This window comes from Brachycentrus maculatus, unplaced genomic scaffold, assembly GCF_059751285.1.
Source record: "Brachycentrus maculatus isolate JH-2025_06_01 unplaced genomic scaffold, ASM5975128v1 h1tg000122l, whole genome shotgun sequence".
NCBI lineage: Eukaryota > Metazoa > Arthropoda > Insecta > Trichoptera > Brachycentridae > Brachycentrus > Brachycentrus maculatus.
In genome coordinates, this window is record NW_028280875.1 from 215931 (window position 1) to 241568 (window position 25638).

Consider the following 25638-nt stretch of genomic DNA (forward strand, 5'->3'; position numbering starts at 1 on the left):
ATAGATAAATTAAGTGAAGATAAATTTAAAAATCTTTTCCACCTCCGTAGTGTAATGGTCAGCGCGATCGGGGTTATATAATAAATATAAGTGATTGTTTCACTCTAATATTTATTCAATATTACCCTGGACTGGTACTTGAAGCGGATGGCTGATCACCTTTCCTTCATGTATTAACGATCAAGATAACACTGCGTTTTTATGATGCAGTGGGCACTGCACCATTGAGGTACGGATAAGGGTTTAAAGATAAATCTAGCTTCTGTATCTAACAACATTGGCATTTTATTAAAAGTTACTTAATCCACCTCAATTTATTTATTTTGATTTCACGATACACATAATTACGGAGAAATCAGTGCGGATTCCTATAGTTAGAAAAACATCATAAAAACCTAAAATGTAACATTGTGTAAGTTACGTTATGTCAGCATGTAGAAGGAATTACGTAGGTACACATTGTGTACAACGCCGTGAACTTATTATTAGTTCTAGTCTAGTCTAGAGCCAAGTTGGTCGATTCAACGAGAGGCGGAACAAACGGAACATAAAATGTAACATTGTGTAAGTTACGTTATGTCAGCATGTAGAAGGAATTACGTAGGTACACATTGTGCACAATGTACGGTATACGCAAGTAAACGCCGTGAATTTATTATTAGTTCTAGTCTAGTCTAGAGCCAAGTTAGTCGATTCAACGAGAGGCGGAACAAACGGAACATAAAATTGTATATACTTGTTGAACATCAAACTAAAACTGCCTTATTGTCGCCATTGACGACTGAGTAGTGACACATCGGGTCGATGATAGGTTAGGTGGTTCTTCGGACAACTTCCCTCCGGTCGTACCTGGAACCGCAGGTGAAAAGCTTTCCTCACCCCACCATAGATGGTTATTGTGAAGTCGCGCATACTCTGTTACGAGTTTGATCAATATATCTAGACGTTTCGAGAATTTGAGTAGTGTGGTTTATCAATCATGGGTAGAATTGATAAATGTTACACGTGTGTAAGTGATCACCTAAACCAGCCTATGACGATCGTAAGCCCTGTAAATAATCTATGTTGAGATGTCAAAAAATAATGAACATTCATTTAATTTCATTTATTTATTCGGCAGTCACTCTGCGGTAATATCTCTTCATTTTCAATCTAACTTTTACTCGGTAAATATATATATTTTGACTTTGAATCGAACCCGGGACCTCTAGCACGGAAGTCAACATGCTAACCACTACACTAAGGAGGCGGACAACCGGTCCAACCTCAGAACTACTTGTATGACAACTAATTCTACGAATTTCAATTAGCAATTTTTTAACGTGAATATTTTGTTTCCTTCTCTGCATTTTTCCAACATGTCTGCCGTTTTGTGTATTGATTGTGATGGCCGTCCGTCCTTGGCATTGTTATGGGTGGTGCGTGACGAAACTGAAGATCTTCCTCACCTCTGCACCGGGCGCTTCCTGTCTAGACTCCACTTCCGAGTGCCTACTTCAGCTCGGATCCTGCACCAGGGGCGGCGGAATAGCGGACCTCGAGCCCAATATGGTCAACATGTCACTCACTCCTTTCAACAACGTCATATATAAAAAACCGTAAATTTTCAGTTGTACCTACATGTTTTCGGAATGCCCAGAAAATGTACTTTATCCCAGCAAAAGCGGCATATTTTTAACTTAATATATACCCGTTACAGGGCAAAAAGTGCTGTTTTTTGCATTTGAAGAAAATGTATTGTTTAATTTTTTTTTTTTTAAATAAAATATTTTTCAAATGGAGAAAAAATACTCAGGTTTTACCTAAAAAGATCTGTTGCACAGTAAAAAGTTCAATAAGTGGCTTGATAATTTATTTTTAATACATTGTATTATATTTTTAAACTTTAAAAACGTTCTCCTGAAAAATCAAGTTTCTTTATTCGTGACGTTCTTGAAAGGAGTGAGCGATGTGCACGCTATACGCATCGCGCATCGCCTGACATCTATTATGTATATGTACATACATTAGTATCAACAACCTTTGTCCGCCTCCGTGGTGTAATGGTTAGCGTATTTAGCTACCATGCTGGAGGCCCTGGGTTCGAAAGTCCCAGGGGGGTGAAAATAATTATTAGTAATTTTACACTCCAATATTGATTTAATATTACCCTGGACTGGTCCATGAAGCGCAGGAGTGATCACCTTGCCTTCTTATAAGTAACGATCAAGATAACACTGCATCTATACGATGCAGTGTCCTATGCACCACTGAGTGCGGATAAGGGAATAAGAAAGTATCTACAATAAATTAAGACCGTGAGGAATATCGAAGGCGTCAATCAATATTTCGAACTCTCCCCGCTCACAGAATTGATATTTATTTTTGGTTTATCGCATAAAGTAAAGTTAAAGATATATACACTACGTAAATAAAACGTTAACTTCCGTGTCGAATAAATATCTAGGAATGATAAAACAGAAATCATCATCGAAAAAGTTTTATCGATAAATTATGATCTTTAAATAGGAATATGAAAGTCCGAGGATTTACAGGGCTTACAATGGCTGGTTTACATGATCCCTTTTACACACTGCGTATCATTTACCATTTTATCCATGACTGACAACAATATTGCTCAAATTTAAGTTCTATATAATTATAAAAAAATTGAACTTTTTCACGTCACTTTTTTATGCGATTTTAATGTAATCTTACTACGATCAAGGTTTCTTGTTATGTACCATTTGTTGATGTCTGATGCTGAAAAAAATCCTATAATCGATAGACCTTCGGGAACGGATGAATCACGAATAAAGATATTCCAATGTAATCGAAAATAAAGCGCACTTATAGCATGTTATAGTCGAATACTAAATGAATCAAAATTGAAAAAAAAAACAAATAAATAGCAACCAATTACAAGTTTCGTGTCCGAACGAGCCCCAAGGCGAGCTCTGCGTCAAATATTGGATCCGCTGTGAAATTAGTGGTAGGGAACTTGATACCGGGATCTAATGAGAACAGATCAGTCAGCCTAATACATTACGCCATAAAAAGGAGAATCTTGCTGAATTGGTCGCCAGGCGGCTCGCTTAGGGAGATATCTTCATGAGAAATATGGTAATGAACGCTACTCGCTAGATTAGGGTAGGCTTCATATACTACACCCACCGCTTTGTAAAAATAGCAAATAACTAACTATCATGTCGCTTCTCCGCAGGGGGTACAGGGAGAGGATGGAATGCTTTACCACTATTTCTGTGCAAATGTTCTCCGCCTCTCCAAATTTACTCATCTCATAATAATTTTTCAAACTCTTAACCTGTCCACGCCCAAGTACTTGAACTATTATATTGATAATGTTAAGTTTTTTTCGATCTATCTCTGCTTCAACTTCCAACTACGTTTGCCCTTATTACTGTTCTTTTCTCACTCGTTCGTTCCACGTGTCCAAACCATCTCAACACAACTTTATCAATGTTATCGAAAATGCTTATTATCGAATGCAGTGACGAGGAACCAATCAGAGATGTTTATTTGAAAATGGAAGAGACAGTGTGGATTATGTGAATATGGTTTTCTGCATCTTGTATCGTGAAAATATTTTTTATAAAAGTGAATTAGATCTTCGCAAAAGTGCAATTAGACCCATAAATAAAGCCATAAATGAAGTCGTAAATAAAAAAAAATAACGAGAGAAGCCAAAATCACAAAATACGACTTCTTACATATTTTAATCATGCATGTCCGAGTGAGTAGTTACTAGTCACTGCGATACGTGTTGAGTTACACCGGAACGGATCTGCCGATAAGCCCTGATAGTTCCACAAATCGTATCCGAACTAATTATAACCGTCAGATAATCACAAAGAAAATACAACAGCATTACGAAGGCTCGAGGTTTAATTATACCATATTCTAACAGGAGGAAAGTGATATAGTTATCGCGGTCAGTAGCATAGGAAAAGTCATTAAAAAACCAATGCCCCGTATCTGATTTTTCCATAAAAAAAACTTTAAAAACAGAATATATCTACAACAATAACATATAACGCTTGGATGCGGCACCTGACAAACGCAAATGTCTAACGCTCGTGGTCTCTATTTGTTTGTATCGTCCGACTAAAACCGTATTTATTATTATTATCGATCTAATATAATATGATATTCGGACTACGCATCGAATATATTGGTCTTCGATCGAATATATTGGTCTCATTTTATAAAAACTGACGACAACTAAAAATGTACAATATTTGTCAGAGATAGGTCCTTTAAGACATTTAACGATTACTGTTTTCTAAATATATATTTTTTTCTTCAAAACAATTTAAATATATTTATTGAATTTTCACAATCGTTAAGATGCTAGAGTGCCGACGCCTTTTGAAACTTCACCAATCCAAAATTTTACTATAATATGGGGTACATTGATAACTAGGTTATCTCTTGGAATATCTCTTTAGTAATGCATTTTTTGTAAGAGTTGTTTCTTTAAAAATCCAAGAAGATCTGTAATATTGTTTGCAGTCGTTGTTAAAAAAAATCGGTTTCATTCATGTTTGAAGTTTTTAAAATCCACTTACGCAGTTTTCATTTTCCACCGTCGTTATATGTTAATACAATTTAATCGGTTTGAATCGCTACATTTTTTATGCAGTAAATGGGTTACACAACGGATGCCGTTCGTTCTGTAATGGTATGAAAAAAAACAAGAATTTCGTGTTTGTTATCAGATTTGGTAACCGAGTAATGCTTGCGCAGGAGGCAGGAGGCAGAAGGCAGGGGGCTTGCGTGGAACTGCTTGATCGAAAACTGCGGGTTATATTGATAATTTAAATTCATAAAAAAACATGCCAAAATCGGGCGAAGTGAACATTATGTACCTAGCTTCAATAGAAAAGCTATCTGCTAATATACGAAGGGAATGTTCGAACCAATGAAACATTTAATGTTTTCCTTTTATAATGTAGGTGCCAGTGCCGATTTCCATTAAAATGCGATTGAAATGTATCCGAATCTGTGGTTAGGATTACGGATGTAACGAGTGCACAAGTGTCATTTTTTGATTGATTTTATTTTCAGTAAATCCGTGTTGACATTGATTGATAAGGAAATAATAGCGATATAAGTAGTAAACACATCAATCATTTTGACTGCGTTCATTTTTAGAGAGTATTGAGAAACACCACATTACAATATGGCGTTATCAAGCGCACTCGATTTTGTACGTAAAAATTGTACCTATTAAAATCCCAAAATATTATTATTGTACCCTCAAAATAAGTAGATGGAAATTATGTAAACAAATTTAATGAAAATGGTTGATTTAAAAACAGAGATAACGTACTTTTACACATTGTGTTTTGCTTTTCTCGATGTTTTCATTTCGAAACTATTTTTTCCGTACATATCGCAATGAGTACATACATTTAATATTTCTTTACATGTATAATAAACATATCTCGTGCACCTGTAATTTTCAACAAATTTAGTTTTAGCATAACAGAATATAAACAATAGTATTTTTTCGTTTGGCAAATAATTATTCAAAAATTGCCGATATTATAAAACATTCGCATTTTATTACCCGATCCATCCATACCTATTATTAAACTCTTAAAATATTACGAATTACAATAAAATCCACATTTTGTTTCGCATATTAAACAAATCGATAAGGAAACAATGAAGATAATACGATTTGATGTTAATGGCGTCATTTTTATGTAGAAAGGTGTTTTATTATTAATATCGTTGAATCGGGAAGTAAAGCAAATTTGTATCGGATGTCTGAAAAATCCAAACTATTTCTCGTGATTTGTTTTCTAACAAAATCCAATATCTGCAGTAAAAGTATCGATTACCCCGAAGAGATCATAAACGCGCGGTGAAGTCGTGTTCGATAACATACCGAGAGTGCAGTTTCTGTTTATTCGATAAACACCTCCGTGTAGGTACGTATGTAGGTATGTCGATTCCATAGAACACATATGAGATTATTTATACTATTGGCATAAATATTTTTAAAAATAATATCGGTAAGGAATCGAAAAAAGGTAAATATGAGCAATTCAAGATCAATCTGATGTACAAATCTTGATCGACCGAAAACATAGTGAAAGAAAAAGCAGAAAAGACTTGTCCCTAATTTCTGCCTACTGCCATCATCGTCTGCCAAAAAAAATCGCTAAACAGAACAAATCAGGTTGCGTTTGTATGGATTAAGACAGTGCGACAATAATTTACCGTAAAAAATATGATTTTAAAATGACGGTAATATTTTTAAATTACAATTTTTAAGATTTTAAAGACGATTTTTAAATGACAAAGGGTGGGAATCTAGTAAACACTCTTTTGTTGTATGGATTTTTCGCCACAAGAACATACTTTTAATATTTTCCTCGCGACATCCTAAAATGTCATATGTTCAGTACAAAGTTTTAACACGTCTATGCCCTAATTCTCAATAATATACAAAGCAAAAAAGTGATTGATTAATATTCCTCGCACTCCATTATGTGTTCATTTCCGTTGTAATATTTCTGCCATGCACCAGATGATGGTAATAAAAAACTAGTTCTTAGTATCAATCTTTAAAAAAAATAGCACGCGATCTGCTTGTGGTCTGGCTATTATAGCATTCATTGTTTCAAAGGCCAGTGAGAGATCTTCCACGATTGCCATTTAAAAAAAACAATATTCTTCTAACCCTTATCTGCACCCAATGGTGAACTACTACGTACAGAAGCAGTGTTATCTTGATTGTTAAACACATGATGGTAAAGTGATCAGCCCTGGGCTCCAAGTGCCAGTCCAGGGTAATATTAAATAAATAGTAGATTGATAATTATTCTTATTTTCACCCCTATCCGCAGATGGTGCATAGGGCACCGCATCAGATCGACGCGGTAAACTTAATAATTAATCATATGAAGGCAAGACTATCAGTCCTGCTCTCCAGATTGTAGGATTCCAAAATAAAGGAGTTCAGGTTGAAAACTGTAAGTGAAAAAGAAAAGGGGGAAGGAATAATAGGTAGGAAAAGGGAGAGTAGCGGTTATGACTAAGATACTCGGGGTTACATACCCGCACTTATTCTAAATGTACCTCTAATATCTACAAATCCTTTGAGTTCAAATATTTTATGTATTTATCGCGAAGGGTCAGAAAAATAAAGAATGCGCGAATATGAAAGTCGTATTTTTGTAATAAGGTTAATTATAAGCGATATTTAATTCAAATAATATTTTATTGACTACTACTACTACCACCATCACATCGTTTTCCCGAAGGGGTAAGCAGAGAGGATTGAACGCCACAATCTTCTGTTCTGACATACACTCCTCGCTTCCTTCACATCCATACATCTAGTCATACATGCCCTCCGATTACGCAGACTTTTACACCACCAGATTTTAGGTTCTGATTGATCTGATCGTGCCAAGTCTTTTTCGGCCATCCTCGTTCTGTTCTTCCACTCACATTCGCCACATATATTTTTTTAGTCATTCTGTCGCTATCCATTCGCTCCACATGTCCAAACTACCTTAAAGATTAATAATAAAAAATACTAACTAACTATGTATTAATTTTAAATCAAACACAGATTTTTTGAGTCTACTAAGTTGTATTTTATTAACAAAAAACACATAAAAAATTATATTGTGACAATTGTTTCGCCTTGTTAGGGCATTATCAAACGAATGTTCGTTTGATTTAAAATTAATACATAAATTAAAATGGAGTTCTACAAATTAAACGCCAAGTCAATAAATAAAAAAAAAAAAAAAAAAAAAAAAAAAAACTAACTAACTAACTAACTAACTAACCATCACTCCGCTTCCCCGCAGGGGTAGGCAGAGAATAGAACGCCACACCACTCTGTATTTGCTAACATTCTTCGCCTCTTCCACGTTCATGCATCTCCTCATACAAACCCGCCGATAATATAATGTATAAAAAATAGAATATCAATTTGTAGTAAATCGCTTACAGACAAAGCGAGCGGACTAGAATCGGAATAGATAAATTAAGATCGGGTCGGTATTGTGCCGATTGTGCGGTTCGACAGAGACCTTCGGCGACGTAAAATAATCAAGGTTAAATGTTTTAGTAACGCATTCATTGTCACATAAAAATAGCCGGTCTCTTATCTCCACGGGCATGTCTCGAGTATGTGTGACGTCTGGTGGAATGTGCCCACATCTGCGTACTAAATCAATTACAATATCACTAACGTTACTATATTCCTTACCCCTCTCTTCGTCAGGACGATCGCAGCACCTTCACAAAATACTTATCGCGCGCATTATCAATCGGACAGAAAACCAACATTCTTAGTATGAAATCAAGTTCTTTATAAGCGTGCGAATATTGGATACGTTAGTGATGTATAATGTTTATATATTATATATAATAATAAAATTAATATTTGAAAATGTTTGAAAATGCCATCATAACAAGGCGAAACGAGTGTCGCAAATTTTAATTTTATGTGTTTTTAATAATAAAATACAATTTAGTAGACTCTGAATTTATTTAATATTACCCTGGACTGGTCCCCGAAGCGCAGGAGTGATCACCTTGCCTTCATCTGTTAACGATCAAGATAACATTGCGTCAATAAGATGCAATGCCCTGTGCACCATTGGGTGCGGATAAGGGTTAAAAGAAGAAGACTCTAAAAATTTGTGTTTGATTTTAATATTTAATATATAAATTATGAAGTTCTAACAATTTAACGCCAAATTTATAAAAAAATATAATGTTTTCATGCTAGTGTAGCATTGTCCTGACGAGGAGACGATACGTCTCGAAACCGGTAGACTAATATTTCGATGAGTTGTTATGCGTATCTAAGTAACTTTTTGTTAAGATGACTCGCCAAAAAGATAATTCTTTAATCAATAAAAGTACCTACACATTGCGTACTCTGCCGCTTTATTGAAATATAAAATGGTCACAAACTAGCGATAACTTTTAAAGGAATTTCGGAGAAGCTTCATAATTAATATTTAAAATGCTGAAAATGTTATTGGCCGCCGTAAAAATAATCGTCGACCGGTTTCAAAGTAACAACCGGCTCCCGTACGAGGTGCTAGTTTTAAAGCAGGTTGTCGGTTGCTCCAGGTGACGATTTTACAGTATTTTAAAAATACACCGCTTAGTCCTGTTTCGGTTGATACAGATTGAATGTATAATCATTCGTTGTGTATATAAATAAGTATTGTAAGTGGATAATCGTAGACTACGATCAACATACAAAATAACTTTAAATATCACATTGTAAATCGATCTCCGAACACTATTACTTCGCGAGTTGTAAAAACCCTAATAATAATAAAGGGTAAATATAAACCCTTTGTCCGCCTCCATAGTGTAGTGGTTAGCGCGCTAGGCTACCATGCTGGAGGTCCCGGGTTCGATTCCCAAGAGGGTCAAAATAAATATTAGTGATTTTTCAGTCTAATATTTATTTAATATGACCCTGGACTGGTACCTGAAGCGGAAGGCTGATCACCTTTCCTTCGTGTATTTAACGATCAAGATACGATGCAGTGCCCTATGCACCATTGGGGTGCGGATGAGGGTTAGAAGAAAATATAAACCAAACGTCACAGAGGGTACAAAAAAATAAAAGTTACTTAAATTCACCTGTGCTAAAATTAGGATAAACACAATGCTTAAAGATTTCTAATAATGAGAACTTTTAGATATATTTATGAGTTAGACTCTTGGCTGTGCAGAACATTCCACCGTTCTGTCCTAAGTCAGATTTTTTCAAATCTTTATAGGACACAATGCCTGCCTTCTCGTCTAACTGTTCCACATAGCTAATTTTAGTGTTATTCCTCTTCTTATAATCCCTTTTATTAACCCCTGTATTATTTAAGTGATAAATTCGCCTCGTGCCGCAAAAACTATATGTCCAGAATATCCCTCTTCCGCATATAACTTTATTTTTTCTTGAAACCTCTTCGTTTATCGATCTCCATTTACCTCAATTAACTGTTCCAATAAGGCGATGAAAATTACTATGAGTTCCTTAGTTTTGTTGCCATTGCTGAGATTTGGCCCAAATAAGCGGCTGCCCCAATTAATCGATGGCCCGATCGAGCAGAATCGAATGTACGAAGAATACAGTTTCGCGTGAGCAAATGGCCCGAGAGAAATAAATCCTCGAATGTTAGGTTGTTTTTAAACAACTGCGGGTTAAATGTTATTGAATGTTTTGGTTAGAATAAAATCTGAGTATTTAAACATCCGTTTCGGTGGTCGGTTGCTTATTTTAATTCTCCCATGTAGGAATTTCCAGCTCCCTCCGGAGCAGACCACTTCTGAAAATAGATCTTTAAAAAGGTCGATGGCGCGTTAAAATTTTTCAACGATCGACGTTTTCAACACCTGTGGTCTAAAATTGATCGACAGGGAAATATCGGCGTTGGAAATGGGAGGAGTGTGTCTATAAAATCACATAGCACCGGAACGGCCATAAACATAGAAAAGAGGAAATACGCGTGCAAATTCTTAAATAATTTTATACGAAACAATCGGCACTGGTCTCATTGAAATTTGAAAAAATAATTTTATACGAAACAATCGGCACTGGTCTCATTGAAATTTGAAAAAAGGAGTCTATAAAGGTGGTTAACGTGAACAAAAATAGTCTTGCAAGGCGAAACAGCAGTCACAAAATAAATAAATTCAGAGGAACCATTACTAGTTTTTCGATTTATATTGATTATAATCATTTCAAAACATACAATGGATTTTTACATTATCTTTGATATGAATCCGAAATATCGATAAGTTCGTGAATCATTTTTATTTGCAAAATTCGCTCATCGAAACTAAGCCAATATGCCAAGTTTGGCATCTATTGTTTTATTTTTAAAAAGTTTCGAGAAGTAAATAGCGATGCCATCAAAACCAGCATAAACCAGTATGAAGTTCCCACAGGTGTCCACCTATGGATTGTTTCGCAGTTAAATTCTTCTAGTATTCCATATTACCGATGTGCTTGTTTTTTTTTAAATATTGATTTGTTTACCAATAAGAAACGTAACCTATTCGATCTTTGATCAGGCTCTCGGGGAGAAGCGATGAAGCGGCCTCTACAGCAGGCTCCGGGGAGGATGAGGGACCTACCTACCTACAGCGGCCGCACAATGGCGGAGGCAGCGGACCCGCACCGGCCTTCCACGGTCCGCCGGCCGCCGGCCGCGTGACTCACCGCGCGCCATCCACCGTCCACCGTCCACCGTCCACCATCCACCGTCTACCGTATTGCGGTGCCTGCGTACCCGGCGAGTGACACCGACAAGATGCAGAAAATCGTCTGCAGAAGACTCCCTCGCCATACCTCATCCTCGGCCCATATCCATACACTGCCAGACATAGTCCTCCCTCGAGGTCTTCCATCTTCTTCTGTACTACGCTTCCTGCTACGCTCCGGTCGTCCCACAGACCGTTTGGTCTACTGCTTCATTCATTGGCTAAACGAATTTCCATTTTCATAATGTCGTTTTTTAGTGTTTTGCATGATATCATTATTATATAATCGAATTCTGCTGCTGTCTCTAAACATAGCACTTTCCATTGCCCTCTGGACAACACGAAGCTTGTTGGTAGATCGGACGGTCAGCGCACTGACAAGATACACATATTATATTCAGAATGATATTCAATTAGTGTTAGAGTAAAAATCAGTTTATTCCGACTCCTCGAGAATCGATCCCGGGACCGAGCACGCTAACCTCTATAATGTGGAGATGTTTTTATTGAAATGATCACTCGATTTATCTTTCCGTAAATAATATCCGCCGAAGTGGCGCGGTTTTAGTGAAACACAAATTTTATGCGTTAGATTGATGATACCACGTTCTGGCGAAAAAAGGGAGACCTATTTCAGCACTTATAAGTCAATGTACGACAGAAGCATTTGCTGTTGCGGGTCCGATGGCATGGAATGCTCCTCCATCAGCAGATAGAAACTATGAAAGTGAGTAATTTTCCCCCTTCATTGAATCGCGGATTTATATTTTACATTTTAATTGAAATGTTGTGAGGTAGTTTTTTTTACGAAAATGGCACTCTATGAATTATCCAATATTTTTATTATTATATAGAAGGATTACTGGTTTTTACTATTAAAAATATATAAACAATACTATATATTACTTTTAAAAATATATAATATTGTAACGGTATATACACGGGTCTACCAAACAATAAAATGACTCGACTGCAATCAGTGTTAAACGCAGCAGCGAGACTAATTTTTGGAATTTCTAAATTCAGTCACATCACCCCACTACTTCACAAACTCCACTGGTTACGCTTTCCCGAAAGGGTTGAGTATAAACTCTGCCTACTCATGTATAAATCAATACACAATATGGCTCCAGAGTATCTTAAGGAGCTGTGTATTCCAGATGAATTGGTTGATAGACGTCTCACGCTTCGATCGGCAACAACATCTGCAATGGGCAAAGTTATCTTACCAGCTCGCAACCAACGCACTAAATTTGGCGAGCGTGCCTTTGCTGTTGCAGGACCGACGGCGTGGAATGCTCTTCCACCAATGGTTAGAAATAGTGAGAGTGAGATGATCTTTAGAAAAAGACTAAAAACACATTTGTTTGCTAAATCATTTCCACCATAATATTTTCCCCAATGAATTCACCGTGAGGCGCCCTTGAGGTATTTTTTTACGAAAATGGCGCTGTATAAGTTATCCAAATTTATTATTATTATTATTATAAAACCAAATCATCTTACTTTCTCTGCCAGTGAGCAGAATAAAACTTAAATAGAAAAGACGTAAACATATATGTAAATATTATATAGATCTGCAATCGTAATGAAACAGCACTCGCTCGTCTATGATACCGTTATTTTACCGAGAAAGGGGGTTCTTGAAGATGGATTCGTTTAATTAGTAGGCGAGTGTAATTATAAAGTTTATACGTCCATTACTTAGAAGTTACACGGCACGACAGTCAAGGGGGTCGTTCAGAAAGGAGGCCTCAACTTGATACAGTCGGAAGGTACTCGATTAATAATTTGTTGGATTATTTTATGCGTAGGTATTCACTTTTTTTTACAAAATTTGCGTGGGGAAAAATCCGTTCCGTAATATCTATTAATTTTTAATTTAAATTTTACTTGGCAAATAGCAATATATTGGTATTAATGTACCGAGTAAAATTTAAATTAAAAAAGGGATTTCCAATGATAAGTTTTATCCGTACCCATCTGAGCAATATTTCATTAATTCTCTGTGGTGTATTTGCCTTTTCGGTAAGTTCAAACCAGTTTTAAAAAATTGGGCTATACATTTTAAAACAATCTTACGAGCAGTAAGAATGTAAAAAGATAATATTAATATATTTTGTATATTAAAAGCATCGTTAACTTTGTGGTATGGTAATAAAACACTCTGCTTATCATCCATTGTTTATTTTGTGTAATACCACTTTTAATAACACTTATTCGTGACTACCGGATTCTGAAAATCATTCCATCGTCAGGTCATTAAAATGACCAGACCGGTTTAAAATAAAATAATATTTTACGCACAATTATTTTACCCACAACAACACCGGAAATATTTTCCGAAACCGGTAGTCGCGAATTATTAAGTGTACACAAGGTAAACGATGGATAAAAAAGAGAGATAATATAATTTTTTTTTTTAAACACGGGGCGAAAAAAATAAAGATATTTATTTGACTTAGTGTAAGGACACATTTCGATATTTTTCCTAAACGAGTCGTCAAAGTACAAAAGACTGCATTCTTTAACGTTATTTATTGTCTTTACTAGTACAGAAGGCAGAATCGTTCTGTTGGATGGTTTGATAAGGATTTTAGCTTCACGGACGATGTCGTCATTGCGAAATTACAATCCGGCGATGTTTCGCATTTCACAAACAATTCTATTGTCTTCCGAGCGGCTGAAGAGAATACTCGGTATTAGTCACAAAAATACTAATAACGACATCGCAAGTAGCCGGATAAGCTAAAAAAACGAATCGAGTGCCAATGTAGTGGGTCAAGACCGCGTAAGTTTGTAATTATAATAATGATGTACAGAACAATAAACTATTCGACTGCAATCAGCATTTAATAGCACTGCAACGTGGCAATTTTTTGGAGTTTTAAATGCAGAAAATATTATAAGCAGTGGCGTGCCATGGTGTTTGTGGTAGGGAAACTATGGGTATATTCACAGAGCATCAAAAACATACGGATGGACAACCAGTTAAAGAAATGCGAGAGTCATTAGAAATAAAGGTACTGAAACAAAGTTCTCTACACTACAAAACATTAATTCCGTATGGAATCAATGGCCAGGGTGATATTATAGCCTGTTGAAATAACCAATACACGGGGTAGGTAGACCCCTCGTATCGGTTATTTGAATAGGCTATATGACACAAGACGGCAGAGTGAGGCGGAAGGAGACTGACCTCATCGGCGGGCTTGGTGGGCGTAATCTCGACCGTCTCGTTGAAGCAGAGGCAGGCGCAGTAGTGGCGGTTGGCGTCCACGTCCGTCAGCACGGCCACGAAGAAGCGCGGCTCCTGGCGGCTCCGCGACAGCGCCCATCCCAGCGGCTGGCAGAACTGCGCACAACAACACGAGTATTATACCAACATTTCGCGCGTACTCTCAGCACAGGTGAATAGTTTATAAGGACATACATTACCAATATTTCAATTGTACTCTCAGCAAAGATGAAGAGGATATAAAGACAAATATTGCCAAAATTTTAACTGTACTCTCAGCACAGATGAATAGTCTATAAGGACACATATTATCAACATTTTGATTGTATAATCAGCACAGATGAATAGTCCTATAGGGACACATATTACCAACATTTTAATCGTACGCTCAGCTCAGATTAAGGTTCTATAAGTACAAAAATTACCAACATTTAATCGTACTCTAACAGTAAAATCAGAATACAAATCTGTTTCACATTTTTAAATAATTTTCGCAACTAAGTTCATAAAATAAAATTGCTTTGCAAGAGTGAGGTCTATCAGGAAGCCTAGATGTTTCTGTATCAGATCCGGAAATGCGGTTGGGAGAGCTTTCATGTACTCTCAGCACAGATGGAGAGTCTTTAACGGTGGCAATATGGAAGTCTCGGTATTTACAGAGCTTACATTGGCAGATTGGAGTGATCACTTTATACACCTAATATCGGGATGTTTAGATCCTTTTGGCTTTTTCTAGTCTCAAAAACTGTTTTTACGTTTATATAATTTAACATTGATAAGGTTGGTTTGTGATCTTAATTTCGCTTAGCATAGCCCAAAGCCGAGACGAAAAAACCAGCTGAAATTCCTTTCGTCCAACACGTGCAACTATAATACTACAGTTTATTTTTTTTGTTTTTGTTTTTATGTTGTAAAATTACGAACGTAATAATTACATTCAGGAGTAAAGTAAAAATCAGTCTCTCGAATGACTGCCATACTGAAGTTGGTATCGTAGAGAAGTTGAGCCTGGTATTCGGCAATAATGGCCACAAGAGCGATAATTCCGACCGCGCAATTAGGCCGTCAGGTTTTGATAGCCATGTTTTTTTCCTGCACAATGGATGATTCAAGTCTCAACAAGTGAGATAGAAAAATACTTTGATATTTAGGTATTACGAAGAACTTACGAATGGGATACGATATAATCACCCATATATCATTTCTTGTCTGTATAAATGTACATATCGCTCACTCCTTTCAACAACGTCATGTAATCAAAAAAACTTGATTTTTCAGGAGATCGTTTTTAAAGTTTAAGAATATAATAAAATGTAATAAAAATGAATACCAAGCCACTTATTGAACTTTTTACGGTGCAACAGATCTTTTTTGGTAATACCTGAAGGTTTTTTCTTAATTTGAAACATATTTCGTATATTTAAAAAATTAGTAAAACAATACATTTTCTTCAAAATGTATAAACAACACTTTCTGCCCTGTATCGGGTAAATATTAAGTAAAAAATAAGCCGCTTTTGCTGGGATATAGTGCATTTTCTGGGCATTCCGAAAACACGCACAACTGAAAATTTACGATTTTTTATGTATGACGTTGTTGAAAGGAGTGAGCGATATGTTACATTAAATTGAACATCAAAAAAGTAAAGAAGGGTAAGAAGGTATTTTTAATACGCAGCTGTACCTACGTCTCTATAGAGTGCTGTTTAGCACATTTGGTTACCGTGCTGGAGGTCTCGAGTTCGATTCCCGATGGATTAAATATAAATACGGCAAAATTTTTACCCCAATATACATTTGATTTAATTTTATTAATCGATTCGGCAGTCACATTGTGGTGATATCTATCTATTTTAATTCAAGTTTCATTTGGTAAATACCACTACTAAATAGTGGAATTTACCAAATAATATTAATATATCAACCTGGACAGGCCCCTTAACCGTAAGACAGGTAGACTTGCTTTTATATAATTAATGATGAAGTTACCAATACCTCGATATGATACACTGCCCTATGCACCACTGGGTGCGGATAATGATCAGAAGAAGACACAACCTTAGGAAGCGAAAGGGAGGTCATATTTTTATGTGGAAACCTTAAATATATATTGTATATGAAAATTGTTATTAAGATACTGGTTAAAAAAAATAAAAATTTGCTTGTCATTTTTTAAAAATTTTAATTATGGGGATGAAATTGGAGTGGGGGCGATTTTTTTCATTGAAAAAATCGTATTTCATAAAACGACTATGTTAAAGACTATAGATTAACCTTAATAAATAAAAAATAAAACAAACAAGTAATTAACCATTTTTCGAAAGTGTTATTATTTTTTAATTTTTTATTTATTTATTTATTTATTTTCATAATACATAGATACATTCAATATACATATTCATTTCATATACACATTTATTATACGTATTACGGCTCTTTAGGCATGGCCTGTGTTGAGCCGAATACTAACATGGTAATACAAAGTTTATATATATATTTTTTAAATTTTTAATATATATATATATATATTTTTTTTAATGATTAGATTATAAACATAACATACAGGAGATATAAAAATAATTTATGTTTTAAGGTTTTTCAATGTGATAATTACACCTGGACTTTAATTAATTCACTTTCCACCTTGTCCCTTCCAATTATTACATGTCGATTGCGCAGCAAATAAGTTGGGCATTCTTTTCCTGTCGGACGTTTCGCTTGCGGCATTCCAATGGCAGGAGATAAAGTTTTTCGGAGAAGCGATAGTAAAAATGGGCATTAGTATTCGAGTAGTAATCTCGAGTAGGGAGCGTGTCAGCGTGTCGGCGTGTCGGCGTTGCACTCACTCCGAGGAGCTCCGTCTTCGTGCATAAACGAAAACAAGATAGTATTTTCAAAAATCACGCGACGCGTCTGCCAGTGAAATGGAAATCCCATCACGCAAGCCACCGATAGATTCCACACGCAATGTCGTGGAAATTTTTCGTATCTAGTGCCTGATCTCCGAGTTCAAACGATAATATTGAATATGTATGACAGTTAGAGCCGAAAATTTCATCGTTCAACTGAATGAGTAAAATCATCGGCGGATCAACGGACAAATCATTTGAAAATAAATACGGGTCATATAATTTATGTATTAATTTTAAATCAAACACAGATTTTTTGAGTCTTAGTAGACTCAAAAAATCTGTGTTTGATTTAAAATTAATACATAAATTAAAATTAAACGCCAAATCAATAAATACAGGTCATATAGCCTGTGTATAGTAAAATAACAACTATACATATAGTTTTTTTCCACATTTATTTTATTTGAGCAGTGACCAGGTTTCGTCGTTACTGACATCATCAGACTGAGGGGAGGTTTGACAAAATTCTATGCAAAATATCCAACCAGTTGGAAAAAAGTACCAAAAATACAAGGTGGTTAAAAACAAAGTTGGAATTTTATTTTGTAAAGTTTATAAAATTTGCCACAAAGTATCATCAAAGAACAATAATATGATATCCTTGAACTATTCAACAACGATTTAATACTGGTGAATTAACCAAACCGTCTGCATTTGATAACATCTTTTATGTATACAAATCGTTTCCAGTTGTTGAATTCGTTATTTAGTTAATTCCTAGATATAAGGCTTACCCATTCAATTCCTTCGATGAAAGGGGTGTCGTCCCAGTTCTTCTCGGGAAACCGCTGGACGATGACTCCGCAACTAGTTCCAGCAGCAGAAACGACTGGAACAAAACGCAACACTTTAGCATATACTTACATAAAACTGTGGGAAATTGCAAAACCAATCCGTAGGTGTTTATCTATTCTCAAAAATGTTTTACTCGTACAACGTAACGACGCTAGCTAGAGCTAGCTTTATACGAAGCTATAGATAATCTTAAATTCCTAAGTTATGTTTGGTACAGATGCTGCAGAAATTAAACGTAAAAACAAACTTTGTTGCGAACTTTACTGCTTTCTGTAAACCTGCTCGTAAATATAAAAGCTCTTCATTGCCAATACTGTGAAAAATGATTACCGATACTGTTAAAATAGTTATTTTTATAAGTATGTATTTTAATATGATTGTTTCGCGAAGACCCACCGAGCCATCTGACGTGACTTGTCGATATATTTTTTCAATTGGTAAAAATGGCAATAAGAATATATTAACAAGAAACAAAAACTATTTTACTATAATTGTTAATACCATATATTATATGAACCCATTTCTTTATTTCCCTCTTACTTCTGCCAGCAACCAATTAAAAAAGGCGGAACTATAATTGAAGTGTTCTACTTCCATATTAATTGCGAAATAATAATTGTATAACATTCTTATTCTAGCCCCTATCTGGTTTGAGTGGTGCATAGAGCACCGCGTCTTATCATAAGTGGATCATACGAAGGTAAAATGGTCAGCACTGCGATCCAAACTATCGGATTATTTGAAAGGAAACAAATGAAGGAGATTGGGGGGTTAGCTCCTTAGGGACACTACTGTTATATGGGAAAGGCGATGGGAAAGAAATAGCATGTAGGACAAATAAAAAATAGCAGTGGCCGGGTAGCATACCCGTACTCGTACAATAATGTTGTAACAACTTGAAATATGACCCTGTGCGCCCGCTAGGGGCAGGGCAGCAGGGGTGTACCCTTATGAGATTGATACAGAGGAGACTGCACACACACTTGTCCTTGTACTGTCATAGCGACCCCTTCAATAAACTGATTTATCCTAATTAACTAACTAACTAACTAACCATCACGCCGCTTCCCCGCAGGGGTAGGCAGAGAGAATCGAACGCCACACCACTCTGTCTTTGCAAACATTCTTTGCCTCTTCTACATTCATGCATCTCCTCATACATACCCGACGATTATTACGACTCCTGACCCGGCCGCTTTCAAGTATTTGACATACCTGATTGTGCCAAGTTTTCCTCGGTCGTCCTCTGCTTCTTTTTCCAACTACATTCGCTCTATAAATTTGTTTAACCGTTGTTTCTTCACTCATACGCTCCACATGTCCAAACCATCTCAACACACCTTTCTTAATTTTATCGATAATGCTTATCTCAGCCTTACATTCTTTCCTTATTTCATCATTCGAACATCTATCAAACATCGTTTTGCCACACATTCGTCTGAGGGATCGCATTTCGACTGCATTCAGTCTGCTTTCATCCTTCTTTTGCCAACTCCATGCTTCGCTTCCATACATAAGGGTTGGAACCAGAACTCCATTGTGTACTGCCAGTTTAGCTTCCGCTGATAGATTTTTATTTGCTAAAACTGATTTTAGTGCACCATTCACTCTGTTCCCAGCATTCTTATCCTAATTACTTTTTATTATAACCGATACCCGACCCCGTAACAATTTTGGTAAATTTGACACAGTAATGTGTACGAAACTAATCTAACGAAGATAATAATGCTTAATACACCTTAAATTAAAAGGCGGAACAGTGTTGTTCCTTAATAAAAATCGCTGGCAAATATATAAATCGTTTAAATTCTTGTTTATTACCCATTTTAGTAGATTGTATTATATAAAAATTAGTGTGGTAATTTTATTAATAGCTTATTAACAAAAACTATACAAACAGCATTATTTTGTTAATTATCCACTTCGTTCGCATGTCCATTAAAAATGTCTAAGAAGAAAAAAAAATAATGTCATATCGGACTTAATTTGATATCACGAGGGATAAGTCAATCACATTTGGACATGAACAAATAGCAGCCGGCCATTCGACAAGTTCGGAGGCGAACATAGAACTAGAGCGGAGGAATTATCATTTACCACTGCTGCTTGTACATGCGGGTGCGTTGTTCAACTTGATGTTTCAAACATTCCGTATATAAAATCAACGACCATTGCCGAAAATCCCTCAAATCATTCAAAACTCGCCCACCCCGTCGCGAATACCCTACTTGATAAACCTTAATAATAACTTCTAGGAGTAGATAGGTACTTAAATGGACAGTATAAATTATGCTTCCGCAAATATATGTATACTATTTGATTTATTTCACCCTTCTACATAAGGCACTGCATCGAATCGATACGGTGTTAATTCAATCGTGATTAAGAATCGGAATAATTTGAAAGAATACAGATGAGGAGCTCAGATTGAAGGACATCAATGCAATATAGGGAAAGGAAATGGAAGAGGAACACTAGGTGGAAACAGGAGTATAACAGGTTACTTGGGTGACTTAGACACTGCCAAAGTGAACAAAGACAATTTTATTTATATTTTGAAATATGATACGAAAAATTTACATCTGATTTGCTAAAAAGCTATAAAAACATAATTAAATAATAATAATAACGGCGATAATCATTTGCAACAAAGTACGCGCATAATATTATTTTAGTCGTTAACTGATGGTGTATTTTTCAACGGGAAATCCTTGTCGACTTCATTGTGCCATTTTAACAAAATTACTAATAAGTACCGCGTATATATCTGAAATATTTAAAAAATACGTAATGATACCCAAATATTTCTGTCATTTTTTAAAGGAAACAGAGGAAGAAAGTGAGAATAGCCTTCCATATTGTTTTAGAAGAGCAAAGCTAATAAATGATTTCCTGCGCTCCACTTGTCAGTCCAGGGTGAATTATACAAATATTCCAGCAAAAATCACACTTAATGCAAAATGATTTTCGGACAGACTAATACCGCGTGCGATTAAAATTATGATAGGTATAATCGTGTAAACGTTCATTATTTATGAAATTCTAAAAAATAAGACCATCTCAATTGATATGATATGATGAAAAAAAACGCAATTTTTGAAATACTAAAAGGGTGACAATTATTTGAATTAAAAAAAAAAGTTTATCTTCGAGATTCTCAAACGATTTTTCTACTCCAAAATGCAACACTAAGCAATTTCAACAAAACTTCGAATATTAGGCAATTAAACATTTCATTTTCCCTAAAGAAATTTTAAAAATAGATGATATAAAAATAGGTACTTAAGAAAAAAATTAAAGCTCATTACATATAAATCTTGAAAAAATACAAAAAAATACTATTATACTATTTATTATATAACATTAAACCACGAGTCCCTCTCCAAGCACAAGAACTCAGTCTCTTTTTTGGAGAGGCACAGCGAATCGAAATATAAAAATTTCCATATGTATAAATGTTTCAAATGTGTTATGTTATAATTAAAAATGTAAATATATTAAATAAAACAAATAAAAAAAACGAAGATGTAAAAAATGAAGTATTGAATTGAAATTGAAGTAAGCGGTATCTACACATAATGACAGTGATGTTTACCATCTACCAGCACTTTAGTATCTGGTATCGGTTCCGCCTACTCTACCCACTTCTGCGCTCCTATTCCTCGAGTGAAGGAGCATTCTGTCTGTCAACACTTAAGAAAAATATTTCACCGTTATTTTCTACGAACATAAACCAATCAGCACTTTCATTCTTCATTCTTACATAGGCACCGTAAATATACGTATGTCCCTCTTCTAATCCTTGTCCGCGCCCGATGGTGCAAAGGCCACTAAATCACATCGAGTCAGTGTTATGTTGATATGCGTCGATATACGTCAATTATGTGAAGGCACGGTATTAGTCTTGCGCTTCAAGGACCAGTCCAGGGTGATATTAAATAAATATTAGAGCGAAAACTCGCTAATATTTATTTTAGCCCCCCTAGGAATCGTACCCGGAGCCTGTCCAGCACGGTAGCCAAACGTGCTAACCACTACGCTACCGAAGCGGACAAATATATCTTACCGATTAATTTACTTGTTTTACTATCAGCATTGTAACGTTTGAACAAATAAAATATTTAAAATATTTGGTACATATCTGGATGACCAATATGCAATTTTTACCCAATTCCCTGCATCTTCAGATATGTAATTTAAAAAATGTATTAGAATTTACAAAGAAATTTCAACATGGAATATTATATTACATAGAATGTATTGAAAAAAGAGATATAACATGTTTTTTCGGGGTCTTAATTAATCTTGTTTACAATCGAGATAGTGGTGGTAAATCTGATGCAGTGCCCTATGCACCATTAAGTGTATACAAGACAGAGAAGAAAGATAAATTTCATCCAAAATTTGCACTTTTTTATCAAATAAATTCGTCTTTATAATTCATATTGTCATGATGCTTGTCTCTGTTATTTAATAAAATGGTTTCTCGAGAGGAAATGAAGCAATGAAGTGATAATCAATATACAGTGAACACAATGTTATCCGACGCTGAACTGTGATGTAAACGAAATTCACTCTCCACTCCAATTATAAAGATTACACAATACGGCACAGTAGTCTTCCCATCAAAATTCATGGCCAAGTATTTCATAACGAGCGTACAGAGTCCTTCATTAGTCTGTTACCCTGTTATTCCAGTGTGGAGAGCGCAAATCACGGGTTCCCAACCTTTTCAGTCTAGAGCCCCCCCTGTTAAAATTTTCCATCGGCTGAGGTAAGGAAATGGCCAGAATTTCCTTTCATTTCCTTTTATATAGACTTATCTTCTGTCTTCTAGGTTTTTTTTTAGTACGCCCTAGAATACCTCCCCAGCCCTGACCGGAAGACAGTCTCGCCCTTGATAGAAACCTGAAGTAATGCTGGCCATTTTTAACTTTTTCAAAAACTTTTTTTACAAATTTTATTTAGTATAAATAAAATTTAAATAGTATTTTTTATGTATATATTTAAGAAATACAAAGAAAAACTGAAATCATCACATTACAGAAAAAGTAACTGCTCTGGGCCAGGATTTAAAACCGGGTCCTATGTCTAATAGAATTTGACTTTTTTTAAAGATTTTCACTTCAGTCTGGGTCCAGGCTAAAAAAACGGGTGATCCATTGTTACAGTTAGAGGAGTTGCCCTAATATGCTTCATATTCTTCTTCTTCTTCAAACCCTCATCCGCACCCGAGGGTGCATAGGGCACTGCATCACATAAACGCAGTGTTATCTTGATCGTTAACACACGAAGGGAAGATGATCAGCCCTCCGCTTCAGGTACCGGTCCAGGGTAATATTGAAAAAATATTAGAGTGAAAAAACACTTATATTTATTTGACCCCCCCATGGCAATCGAACCCGGGACCTCCTGTACTGTAGCCGAGCGTGCTGACCATTACAAAAATCCACCCACCACATAATATCTACAAGAACCTAACTTTATTGACTGCTTTAATTTTTTTTTAGTACGTATACCCGTATTTTCAACAGTTTAAAAATGCACTCGCGAAATGTCACAAAAATAAATACATCCAGTAAAATTATAATTTGTGTTTTGATTTATAGTCATAATAGACACAACCCTCGCATTGATGACTCCAGCAAAGTCGCGGTATCGGGGAACCATGTGTGGGAGGAGAAGAATACATCATCTAAATTAAATCAACGAGGTCACGAGGTCCTTACATTTCCACAGTGAGATTTCAGCAGCCATTATTAGAAGGGGTTCATTGACTATCAACTTACCATATCACTATTACCAAATTATTTCAGATCGATGACATTACTTGTCACATTCAGGCATTCCGACTTGGCCACTTTTTTAATATTATTATTTATATTCTACGCATTGAATGCATAAAAATGTGTAGTAATAAAACTATAATTTTAAAAATAATCAATAATCGAACAGTCACGGGTTTAAAAACTATTTTAATTATTTTTGAACGGACTATCTATTTTCTCTCGTGAGGAATATCGAATTTGACATAACGCTCACTCCTTTCAAGAACGTCATAAATCAAAAAACTTGATTTTTCAGGAGAACCTTTTAAATGTTTAAAAATATAACACAATCTATTAAAAATAAATATCAAGCCACTTTTTGAACTTTTTACTGTGCAACAGATCTTTTTTAGTAAAACCTGACGGTTTTTTCTGCAGTGGATAAATATTTAGTATATTCAAAAAAAATATTAAACGATACCTTTTCTTCCAAATGCAAAAACAACATTTTCTGTTCTGTAGCGGGTAAATATTAAGTTAAAAATATGCCTCTTTTGCTGAGATATAGTACATTTTCTGGGCATTCCGAAAACATGCCCAACTCAAAATTGACAATTTTCGATTTATGACGTTCTTGAAAGGAGTGAGCGATAAGTACTTCATGTATAATTTTTTTAAGGTTTTTATTTGTATTTACATTTAATTAGTAAAAAATATTTAATTTATCGGTTTGATTTACAAAATTCGCAGTCATTTCGAAGACATTTTATCAAGTTGCATCTGAGAAAATTTACATCGACGGCAGTTCTCCCTAACTAACCATCACGCCGCTTCCCGCAGAGGTAGGCAGAGAGGATAGAACGCCACACCACTCTGTCTTAGCAAACATTCTTCGCCTCTTCCACATTCATGTATCTCCTCACATGGCCGCTTTCAAGTATTTGAAATACTTTAAAGTAAACTTTTAATTGCGCAATACCGTAGTCTCGTAAGACTGAGCATTATATAATATTAACGATATAAGTATGTAAACTTCGAATGTTACCTAAAAAGGACTTAGATAATAATTTAATAAGAAAAGTACTAATAAATATAAAAATCTAATGAATTTATTTGTCAGTAATAAAAAAAAACAAAATAGGACATTGCATTATGTACATATCGATATGTACTGACACATATCGGGACTTTAGGCATATATTTTATGAATTCTACATAAAAGATAATTGTTTTATAAATCCAATAATAAAAAACAGTTACCTGGGAACATTTAACAGAACTGTTTAAGTCCTAATCGATTTTTAAATAACATGAATTACAAAATATTTTTATTTTAAAATCACTATTTAATAGAATACAATTGAGTTATAAAGATATAAAGTGATTTTATCGCTAAGTTATTTTTGGAGGTTACCTAAAGATATCTTTGAATAAATTTCAGAAATTATTTTTTGCTTCCTCCTAAAACAAAATAATTTATAGCTGTTAACACACGTCGAAGAAGTTTTGAGAAAGAATTATGGACTTGAACCTGGTGGTTTAAGTGAAGATTATAAACTATGTCACATTCATTATCCATAGTGTTTTGGTAACGTGTTGAGCCAGCGTGTTGGAAGTCCAGGGAGCTGTTGCCGAAAGATTGCCGAGAGGGCAAAATAAATATATTC

At 35.3% G+C, this 25638-nt stretch overlaps 1 protein-coding gene across 1 annotated transcript in view; it reads right to left on the bottom strand.

Moving 5' to 3' along the window:
- Window positions 1-25638, bottom strand: part of Sbf (SET domain binding factor) — a 66247-nt gene that overhangs the window by 39697 nt on the left and 912 nt on the right. Inside the window, exons 2-3 of the mRNA XM_088259980.1 lie at window positions 18143-18237; window positions 14459-14614 (exon numbers count right to left, since the gene is read on the bottom strand). Of these exons, the coding sequence (XP_088116106.1) occupies window positions 14459-14614; window positions 18143-18237 (251 nt within the window). The remainder of the gene's footprint in view (window positions 1-14458; window positions 14615-18142; window positions 18238-25638) is intronic.